The 11,889-nt window shown below is 43.8% G+C and overlaps 1 protein-coding gene across 1 annotated transcript in view; it reads left to right on the forward strand.

Annotated features, from left to right (window-relative positions):
• The first annotated feature begins 6,817 nt into the window (after window positions 1-6,817).
• Window positions 6,818-11,889, forward strand: part of SLC2A10 (solute carrier family 2 member 10) — a 12,085-nt gene continuing 7,013 nt past the window's right edge. The window contains exon 1 of the mRNA XM_010722517.2: window positions 6,818-6,985. Within this exon, the coding sequence (XP_010720819.1) occupies window positions 6,818-6,985 (168 nt within the window). The remainder of the gene's footprint in view (window positions 6,986-11,889) is intronic.

The raw sequence follows: 11,889 nt of genomic DNA on the forward strand, positions 1-11,889 counted from the left end.
ATTTCTCATATTGAGAATGTTCCTGAGATTGTTCTAAGTGACAGGCGATGAAGTAGCAACGAGGGAAACGTGCCTTGGAGGGAGTCAACATCAAGAGCCCAGCAAGCCCGTTCTTTGAGTACAGGCTCCAATGGTCCTGAGCATAAAGATGGGGAGTTTGTTAAAAAGCCAGTGGGAACTTGGAAAGTTCAGCAGAGGATTGCCTGCCCAAGTTCAGCACAGCTCCCATCATGGGTGTGTGCAGAAGAAACATTTTTAGGAATCCAGCCGTTTACCATCCAGGCAAGAGACCAAATCATGACCAAATGACAAGTGTGAAACATGCTATATTCATTCAGCCTTGAAAGGAAAAGGCACTAATTGACCTTGATCGCAGTGTACGCTCATCAGAGAGGAGAGAAAAGCCTTTACAACATTGTTGCTTCACAGTACTCAGTGCAGAATCAAGTTGCTGTAGGCTGTTCTGAGCAACCAAATCCCAGATCTGTATGTCTAAACAGAAGTCATACCGCATGTACAGGCATGAGGAGGAGGACAGCTCATCCTCCTGCCTCTGTTTCTTCCACTGTTTGAACGTAGGAGAATAACATGTCCATTACAAAGATTATTTATTGCATCCCATCAGTGAGAAGCAGGATCATATTCTGATACGCAAGCATTATTCTTTAATGGAGAGAGCACATTTCTAGACTGTTTCTAAAGCTCCTTTGATCTTCCCGCACCCCAAACTGAATAGTGCAGGTGCCTAGGCAGCTGCTTTCTCACTTATCTTACATCTTTCTTTCTAAAATTTTCTGCTTCTTCATTTTATTCATTTATTGAAGGAAGGAAGGAAGGAAGGAAGGAAGGAAGGAAGGAAGGAAGGAAGGATGTCCAAAGCAACATGGCAATGCCCTGGGGTGTGTCCAAATGGTCTCTTCTCCCATGTAGCAAGTGACAGGATGAGAGGTGGTGGCCTGAAGTTGTGCCAGGGGAGTTCAGATTGAATATTAGGAAAAAGTTCTCTGAAAGTGTGGTGATGCAGTGGCACAGCTGCCCAGGAGGTGGTGGGTTCACTGTCCCTGAAGGTGTTCAGGAACCATGGGGATGTGGCACTGAGGGACGTGGGCAGTGGGAATGGTGGGGTGTGTTGGGGTTGGGTTTGGTAATCTTAGAGATCTTTTCCTATGATTCTTGTAATGGTTCTATGAAATAACCCACAAGATAGCCATTCCAGTCCCTGAAAAGAGACCATCCTCAAACTTCTATTGCAGACCTATACTATGCTATCCCTACTGCCATATATCTTTGCTGTTGTGTTTCAAATCTCTTTCAGAAATATTGAGACATGAATCAGTCATCTAAAAACAAATTGGATCCTGAAGGTTTCCCCATCTTGAGCAGGGAACTGGATGCCCCAGCGACACCCAGAAATCTTCCCTGTGCCCAGGGACACAGCTCATGTTGGGAGATGCTCAGTCACTGAAATGGGGGCTGTGGTGGATGGAGTGAGGCAGGGGGCCTGAGAAAGGGATGCTTTTTCCTTCTGCTCCAGTGATTTGAATTATTTCATGATGGCAAAAGCTAAGAAGGGAAAAAACCACAGCACTACATTAAAAAAAAAAAGAAAAAAGTAAAAAAGAAAAACGTGATATAAAAAAGTGCTGTGCCAGGTAAAACTCTCTGCTTTGTTATTATGAGAGTTCCCAGTATTGATAATTTCTCCTAGTTGCTGGTTTGTAAGTTACTTCTGAGTAGAAAATTCAATTACATGGGCCAAGTCAACAATAATGTTTTTCCTGGCAACGGTTCATTTTGCCAGTGGAAACATTTTTTCCCCCTTCTTCTTTTCTGGATTCAGCTCTGCAAAGTTGCTAAATTCTTCCAGATCTCTGGTCTGATGCGATCATAAATATCCTGATTGTATTGCACTGATTGACAGGCTGGGGATGGATTAAGTGGGGATTACAGACTGGAATGATCAAAATGTGCTTTCATGGTCAGTAACTCTGCAATAAGTCATAGTTCCAATCTACATTAACTATATAATCTAATTAACATGGCTGTTTATGTATTTAATATTATTCTTAAAACTTTTTAATAAAAGAAGGTTTTAAGGAGAATTACGTGTTGTTTAAAATATAAGAACCTGTTCCTTGAATGTACAGCAGTTAGTGTTTAGCACTGTCACTGTTGAGATGATGGATAATATTGTGTCCTGCTGCTGAAATGGAACTTGGGAAGGATACAGGCCAAATTCTGCCCTCCTTTATAGGTGGCTCAACTCAGATTTTTTGTTTTATTCAAAGTTATTTTGGGTTTGCATTTATTTTATCGGGGCAGATTTGAGTTCATTAGGATTAAAAACTACCTTTTAAACAAAATGAGATCATTAAAGCCTTGCATAGGCACATAACTGAAAGCATCTGAATTTTCTAAGGTCCTCAGCACTCACAGGTCTCAAGGCTGTCATTTACTGAGTAAGAGCAGCAGAAATTAGTCTTAGGGGTACAAACCTTAGATGTTTTACTACACAGGTTCATATATAGATGCTGTGAACCTAATGATATCAAACTAAATGAAACAATTCATCAAGGCAAGATCCAATCTACAGCAATGTGCTCAACAGCTGCCTTTGTGAGTATAAAAAGCTTGCTATTTGATTGCAAGGTGAAGGAATTGTAGTGGGGATGCTTTGCAGTTGTCCATAAAAACCAAAATCCAAAACAAGTAAATATTTTGCAGGGCTCTGTGTTCTGCTGTTACTCAGCCTTGCAGTCAGCATCTTGGTATTGCAGCCCAAACAACTCTGCAGTGATTCCTCTACTCCAGCAGCATTTGTTTGTCTACTGAACTTTCAGAGACCTATGTCGGTCTCCTTCCTACTTTCTTACACCTTCTTTCTGACCCTGTAAATTTTAAAATAAAAATAATCCGAAGGTTCAGTATGCCCAGTTGTTGGTCTTTGCTGTCCCTGCAGTTCTCCCGCTGAGAAAATACCCCCCAAAGGCTGCTTGGTCCAATGCATGGACATGGTGCGTTGGGCCCCTCACTTCAAGAAAGACAATGAGGCCCTTGAGTGTGTCCAGAGAAGGGCAACAGAGCTGTGAGGGGTCTGAAACACAAACCCTTGTGGGTCTTATGAGGAAATTGGGAATTATGAGGGAATTGGGATAGTTCAGCCTGGAGAAGAGGAGGCTCAGGGGAGACCTTATTGTTTGTTACAGTGACCTGAAGAGAGGTTGTGGCAAGGTGGAGGTCAGTCTCTTCTCCCATATAACAGCGAAAGGACAAGAGGTGATGGCTTAAAGTTGCTCCAGCAGAGGTTCAGGTCGAACGTTAGGAAAATTTTCTTCTCTCAGAGAGTGGTCAGGCACTGGCACAGCTGCCCAGGGAGGTGGTGGGGTCACTGTCCCTGGAGGTGTTCAAGAACTGTGGAGATGTAGCAAGGAAGGACATGGCTAGAGGGCATGGTGGGGTGGGCTGGGTATGGACATGGGGATCTTAGAGGTCTTTTCGAATCTTAACAATTCTATGATATTGCAGGAAGAGCAAGATGGACACCATCTGGTTTAAGACCTCATCTGGAGATTCGAGGGGGGTTCAGCCCACTGCTCAGCACCCTGGCTCCTGGCACAACTGCTGGCCTGTGACCACAGCCTTGCTGTTGATGGCTTGCCTTGATGTCCATCTTCAGCAGGAGTCAATTCATCAGCCCAGGGGTGAAATGCATTGTACTGCTGATCCTCCAAGCCACACAGCATGCTCTAATCAAAGTCCCTTAAATGAAGTAGGAATGTTTGAATTTAAAAGAATTAGAAGCATCTTTAAAATGTGAATTACCATCATATGAGGTCCCTGCACAGTGCACTGCCCAGCAAGTTTGATTATTCCCCAGCCATACAGGGCTTAGAAAATATCTCAGGCACTCAAATCATTTTAGATCCCGCTGCACTGTACATACCCAGAATCCAAGCAGGGTTCACATTCGAGGGCTTATAAAAACTTGAATGTAGTCCAATAACTTAAATCACTTGGTGAGGTTTGGAATGATTTAAAGCCATTGGAACTCTCCACGTTCGGTGTGCAAGGGCTCCAGCTTGGAAGAGAATCAAGGCATGTTCTAGCATGGCAGCTCCAGGCATATTGAATCAATTTCAGCATGTAAAAATAATTAACAATGATAAAAATACATTAATAATGCTATAATTATAAGGCCAGACCAAAGTTTCAGCCTGAAGAAAAGAAATGGCTGCAGAAATTCAGCAAGGTTTGTGAACAGCTTGAACCAGGAGTAATGATGGATTTCAGTGACAGGAAAATAAATGGAGACAGCTCAAGGGTAAGGAGCAGAGGAAGATCACATTTGTCAGTAGTTAAAAAGTTCTACTGACTTGAGCTGCAGAACTTGCTAAATTCTGCCCTGGAGCCATGCCAGCGCAGCATTGCTAGGCCAAAGGATTAGAAACAATCTAAGGTCCAGGATCCCGCAAGCCATCAGAACCAGAACCAAATGCCATATATCACTGAGTTGGCTCATAAATCTCTGCTTTCTAGTAGCATGGAGTAGGAAGGCCAAATATAGCACCTGTCTGGAGAGGATGCAGCTCCGTCTGAAGGATGATTTTCCAGGGCTTCCATAACTAGCTCAGCGCCCATAAGAGCGATGCCAAGAGGGAAACCCCACAGGACGACAGGGCTTTGGCTATTTCCTCTCCAGCATGTGTTAGACCAGCTTCCAGACTGGAACAGAATCAGCAAACACCCAGCACTGCAGGGATAAATACTGTCAGGGACAACATTAACCACCAAGAGTTTCTGTCACAACAAACATCCATTCATCCATTTTTATTTGTTCTGTACTCAGCCACCAAGGAGATGCTCCTTGAGACTTCTTCCAGCAGCAGCATCCCAGCCTGAAGAAGTTTGTAAAATAAACTAATGTCTGAGGACTTTTGTGAAAAAACATGCAAAATATAACAATCTCCAGTGCACATGGTGGGGACAAGTGGGCATGAATAAGTGATGTCTCTTTTTGAAGAGAAAAGATGCATTAAATTCAGTTCTTCTGGAAGACAAATTGTTCATGTTACAGTCTGCTCCCAGGTGTGGGTGAGGCACTCTGCTACCAGAGCTATCAGCAGAAAACAAAGCCTAATTTATATCATAATATTCACAATTCTACTGTGGTTTTGAAATGAACCTTTAGCTTTGGCATGAACTCCCATCTCATTTTCTGTGAAATACAACAGAGCTCAAGACAACTGCAACCAAGAGAGAATTGTATGAAAAAGAGCCTGTAAACCCTTTACTATCTTTAATCATGAAAATAATTCAGTTGCTGCAAACCTGATATTCATGGCTGGGGCCCAAGGACCTTGCAACTCAGAAAAGCACTGAAGGGATCCATAAAAAGTGGCTGGCCACGAGGAATTTACACTTGCTTTTTAAGGGGAGTAAAAATGTGACTATAGCAATTTAGAAGAGTTTATGTATTCAGGACTTAGAGAGGTTTAAATCACTCCATTGAGAAAGATATGCTGGTGCATGAGTGAACCTGGAGGCACTATGAAGGGCCAGAAGACATCACATGACAGGAGCATATCTGGGCACAGCAGAGTTCTCTGATGTGGTACTTAGGGACAAGGTCAGTGGGCAGTATTGGGAGTAGGTGGACAGTTGGGCTAGATGATCTTACAGATCTTTTCCAACCTCAGTGATTCTATGATTTTTCTGCCCTCAGAAGGGGTCCCTGACCCATGCTCAGCCCCCACCTCACTGCCCAGCTCCTCCCGGGATGGGCTTTCAAAGAGCTCAAGATGAGACCATGGTCTTGGAGAGATAATGACAAGGCCTGGCCTCACAGCATGCAGGACTAATTGCAAAGCCCATCTCCCTGAACTGGGCTTCCTGCTCTAAGCCCTTCTCTGTTTCCCATACTCACTTACTAATTCTGTTCAAAGCATTTTAATCCCACATTCTGCCAGGACAGAAAAGGAAGAACTTCTACTGTTTGTGTTTAAGAAAAAAAACAAAAAAGAAAGAAAGAATACAAGAACGCAGTGAAGAGCTACTGGAATGTAAGAACTGTGGTCTGCATCCTGGGCCCACTATGCTCTTCTGGCACCTGAGTGAGCAAGAAAAAGAGCAGAAAGGCCACATCCCCTGTCATCATGACTCCACATTGGCTTTGCCAGCTGGTTGTGCTTGTAGGCTTGGTGGCACGCAGGGGGAAGGCACTTCTCTTGCTTTAGCACTGGGTGTGTGGTTCATTTTCCCTGCTGCTGTGCCCTCACTGTGGCTGCTGGCTGCAGTAGATGGTGGGTTGTATTTTTCTAGCCTGTTGTACCCCTCTCAGGAGAACTTGTTACAGTTGTAGTCGTATTTTTCCAGCTTTTCCAAGCTTACCAACTCCCCAGGGTGCTGTTTGCCTGAGTGGTTTGGTACAGTTTTATTTTTACAATAACTATTACACTTTTTAATTTTATTTTTGTATGTTAATTAAATACTTTTTAATCACAATGCAGACGCGATTGCAGGGGCCAAGAAAAATACATAAACAAGGAGAGAATCCAAACATATATCTGCCCAGCATGGTACAGAAAAACTTTCCAAACCCACGTTCAATCCAGCCAGCCCTGGATGCCTGCATTAAAATTCTAACTCAGCATAGCCACCAGTAGTACACTCTCCATTCACTGCAAGACTTTTGCCAGGATTATCAAGTAGGGAGATGAAGTGCTAGTGTGTATAGACAGGAGATACATTGAGCTCTGGCTCCATTTGTGCCCACCCCAGGCTCACAACAATCCTGGAATCAGGCGGAAATATTCCAAGGATGGGGCAGAGCATGGTCTCTGCTAGCAATATCCCTGTTGAAGCCCAGCTCTTAGCATCTGATCCACTCTATGGAACAGGAATCCAGGCACCAACAGAACGTGCTGTTACTGAGATTAAATCCGTGATTGCGTCTATCATCCACAAGTTGTTGGTTGTCTCACTTTTGGTCTGTGTATCTCTGATACCACCTCTATGCAACCTGAGTCTGACAAGAGAAAGGAGTCCTTGTGAGCTTTGCTCAGCTGTCCCATGGCAGAGTCTTGGCCCTAAATGGATAGGACAGGTTTCACCCTTTAATGCAGTTCTCTTTAAATAGCGTTTGTCAGATCATGCTGAAGACATGTTGTAATCGTATAGCAGATGCATGACCCTCCTCACCCCTGCACCTAGACATCACTTGGGCTGCTATTCTGTGTAGTTTCTCCCAGCCCAATATTTGTCCCTGTAAAACCCATTGGGAACCAGCTTTTCACCTATGCACATGCAGCAGAAAGGAAGCTAAGAGACACTGACATCTGGAGGCACAAGTCCTTGCCTAGCACTGACAAACCATCTCTCTGAAGTGCTAGAGCTGCTGCCATGACTGAGAGAGAAAATGTAAGGGTTAATTTAAAATGAGAGATATTGGAAGGGAGAGCTGCAGGTGATGAGGTGAAGGCATTTCTTTGGCTCAGGGCCAGGAGAGTAGGAAAAGAAAACAAGCTCAGTGTGTTATATTCTACATACCTTGGCAGCTCAACAAAGCAACGCTCACGCAGGACAATTAATGACAGTGAAGCTGCAGCACAAGGTGCACTGTACAACGTTAGAGCCAAAGTTTGTTCAAAGCACAGGACAGACAAGTCCAGTAAGAAATCCAGCAATGTGAAAAGTCAACGTACCAAACATGTGATGGAAGCAGAGCAGATATTTCTTCTGAAATCGCATGTGTGATCCTCCTACACCTATCACCCTTGGGTTTTGCTGTTTGGATCTGCTTACTTGTGTCCATGCACCTGAATCATGTTCGAGGCTGAGGATGGTGCAGGGTAGAATAGCTAAGTATGAGATTCTCCTGTTCTCAAAATCATATCTAGAACCCTACTGAAATTAAGTGTTCATCACTTCAGCAGTGGATTCATTCAGATGCATATAAAAGCAAAATATTGAGAAATATCCCCACCACCTCTTTCAAGGACGCTGAAGGAGTGACCAGGCCACCTAAACAACGAGTAAGCTGCTCTCCCATTTTGCCTCTGCTACCATAAGCTGCAGCCCTAAGGCTGCACAGCTGCAGACCATCCTCATTAGGAGCTTGCTAGGGATGTTTAACTGCTTCTTATGTCTGTTGCGATCCCAAACACCCTTCCAATCACTTGAAGAAGTTTTGGGACTGGGCAATGTCAGAAAGATATTTTCCTATTATTTATTATGATTATTACCAGAACTACTTTTGATGTTTTGCTTGAAAAATCCAAATTCTAACAAATGTGTCTCAATCTAAAACTGGGCAGAAAAATCAAAGCCGTTTGACTTCATGCAACACATTTCAATTCAAGTAGATTGTTTCATGGTGTTACTGAGAATATTCAAAGAATATCTGAAAGACAATATTTACTTGGAAATCTTCATTTTTAGCATTTCCCCACAGTAAAAACATGAAGAAAGTAACAGCCACGCATGACCCCTCAACAGAAACACTGAGGTCTGTCTCGCACATGAGGAACATAGCATTGTTGTTATCAATACTTTTTCCTTAAAACAAATAATTTATAGCAATTTGTTTAGAGCATTTCTAAGCAAGCATCAGCTCTTCTGCTCATGTAATTAGTCTAAGAAGACAACAACAAGGCTCAGCTGTTTGGCTGCTGAGCAGAAAGGTCAAATTACTGACCTCCATTTTGGCGTATCAGTTACAGCCACCTCAGCACTCCCCATCGCTGCTGCAGTTGTCTGCCTCCTAAATATAGCAGCTCTTAGTTGCAGGATAGTCACACCTTGGATACAATGGCAATATGCTTCATCGCTCCCCCCAGAAAGCATATCACAGGATACGGGCAGCATTTATCGTTAAAAGTTACAGTCTGTGCGCTATCTTATTTATTGAGTGTTGACAGAGACTTTGATGCTGCTGGTGCACCCAAGTAAGGACAGCACTGTTAAAGCTTAAAACAGCAAACGCTGGGCCATGTAAGCTGGCCCAATTAAGCTGGAAGAGTGGCTTGGCATAAAATCTCAGCAAGCCATTTTGAACAGAAAAATGAGGTTCATAGGTACATGCTAAACTGAAGATTGCTTACATTTCAGTGACAGAAGCATAAGTGGACCCAAAACGCATGACTCAGACAAGGAAAAGAAATGCAGGGGTGGGAAATAAGAGATCAACAAGTCCCCATGGAAGAAAATGAGCTCACATGCCAGCTTCCCTCCTCTCCAGCACCATGGGTGATGAGGACAAAGCCAACCATAGGGCTGTGTTTTGGGTAGGCATGTATTGTTCATAGGAAATTTTTCATAGAATCATTAAGGTTGGAAAAGACCTCTAGGATCACCAAGTCCAACCTCAGTCCATCCCACCATGCCAACCAACCACATCCCCAAGTGCCACATCCCCATGGTTCTTGAACACCTCCAGGGACGGTGATCCCACCACCTCCCTGGGCAGCTGTGCCACTGCATCACCACGCTTTTAGAAAATAAATGTTCCCTGAACTTTGGAGCATTTGAAATCCAGATGCATTTCCGAAGCTTGTGGCTGGTCTTCCATCTCTTGGGTCTCAGTTAGGAGATAAGTTCATAAACACTTCTGCCATGGTCTCTCCCTGCCATGAATCAGATATACTGCTACAACACCAAGTACGACCTGACCACTGGTGGGAATAGCACTGAGTTTGCTCATAGAACCAGCCACACGTTTTTACTTTTTCATTTCTGGGTAAGACACACGTTTAGGGACAGTGACTCATATCTATGTACATGGTGTGTGCAGACCTGGGACAAACACCTCGCAGTCGTCTCTCTTGTGAGCCCTTTGCTGGAGATCAGCTCCTGAGCTGTGCTTGTCACTCACAGCAGGAGGCACACATCTGAGACTTCAGCAGACAGACTGCTTCTGTACTGTCAATGAAGTAATGAACATTTTAATATAAAATAGGAAAAGCTGCCTATGGGCTTGTAACAGTAGAACTCGAAACCTGCACATCCAGGCTCCAAGCATATTGCTTTAAAACCCACAGTGAAGTTTTCTGCTGCTCACACAACAGAGGGGAGAGCCGTAACCAGGGGACACCCCTGACCTGGCAGTCACTGCCCCGGAATTGGCCTCGAGGCCAGACCTCAGGAGCCCAGTGTGCCCAGTGGTGCTTTGGCACAGGTTCCAGGAGGTGATGCTATGACCCTTCCTTCTCTCCCTGAATTTTTGCTGCTTCTGGTTCTATTTCTACCTTATAAATTCCCCAGACACTGAGGACTCCATGACATAAGACCTAACAAGTACTTTATCTTTGCTGACCATTTTCACGATACCCTTTTAAGGTTACAAACATATAGGTAGACACTTCCTACAGTTAATAGAACTTCTGGCTTCCCTCTAGGATCCAATATGCTTGCTGCATGCTTCGCTATGGCTGTTAATTACCACAAGCGTCAGGTGTTATTTTCTATTCACAGAAGGAAAGAGGAAAAATGAGCTTACAGGGGCAGGGGGGAAGCAATGAAATATAAGCCAGCATCCAGTTCATCAGCAAACTTTTCACTAACCCTTTGCATATTCAGTGCTTGAGGGGTTAATAACGTCTCTTAGAAAGCAAAAGGTTTCCAGCTGTAATCGGATCCTTTGTATGTGCTTTCCGCTATAGGAATCAACTTAGCATCGACATCCTCGTAAAAATTTCCATTAGATTGAGGACTGAATGCCCACTAAGGCTCTGTGTGGTTTCACAATTGATTCACTGAATGAAATCTTATCTAAAATCTTTTTATTTTATGCTATTATGGGCACAGGGGAAAATAGTGATGTAAAAATGTTCACTGTTTGGTTAATGCACAGTGCCTCTTGGAAATGGCCTTCAGGTCACCTAAAAAGATTGCCATTTCTATTTCCCACTCTTTTGTTTCATATTACCACTAATTGAAAAATGTTTCATTTGTTACGAAGTTACATATCGACACTTTGAATTGAATTCAGAGCCTTTATCTTTCATCTTCAGCTTAGTGAACTTCAGACAGCAGCACATGCTTCACCTACTGGGGGTGGAAACTTTCCCCAACAAGATAATTCTTGCACAAAAGGTAAAAAAACTGCAGGGATACGTAGATCAGCTGCTGCCTCTTTTCCTTATTTGCACATTTTAAAGAATAACAGAATGAGGCTCTGCCCCCGTCCCATCCACACATTCCCATCCATCCATTTACTCCCATCTATTCACCGCAGCCACAAAGCCATGAACTCACACCAAGAGCTTCCAGAGCACACAGCCCAAGCCCCAAGCTGCAGCACAGCCCAAAGCACGTGCACAACGCCTGCACATTCACACCTTGTGCACAAGTGCTCGCTAATACTAACTGAATTCAAGCACATGGGTTACAGGTTACACACAAACGTGCACTTGCACAGTGCACAGACATATGGCATGCATGTGGTTCATGCTCAGAAATGTGTTTGAAACTAAGAAGTTTATTTTCCTTTCCTCTTTACTGGTCCATTCCTGGGAGCTACCAGTATCTCAGTGTCCCCTGTACTGAGCCATCAGATATTCAAACCACAGCACGGCCCCATCAGGGTTAACCAGGAGACTACTCGGCATTTGCAGTGGAAGTACAGTGCAGTCCCCAGGCAGAGCATGTCCCTGTCCCTTGAGTTGGTGGAAGCCAAAGGTCCCCTCCCAACCAGGCAGCCCCACAGGAGGGACCTCCTCATCCCAGGGTGTGTGGTTCTTTACACAGCACTGACAGTAATTTGAAAGAGCAGCACAACATACCCTGATGATGCCGCGAGTTCAATATTCCGAGCATTTATTTCCAGCTAAGCAGTAGGGAAATTTTCTCAATTTTTCTTTCTGAGAAAGCCATTTTCCTAATATTTTTATTTTT

Source organism: Meleagris gallopavo, chromosome 22, assembly GCF_000146605.3.
Source record: "Meleagris gallopavo isolate NT-WF06-2002-E0010 breed Aviagen turkey brand Nicholas breeding stock chromosome 22, Turkey_5.1, whole genome shotgun sequence".
NCBI lineage: Eukaryota > Metazoa > Chordata > Aves > Galliformes > Phasianidae > Meleagris > Meleagris gallopavo.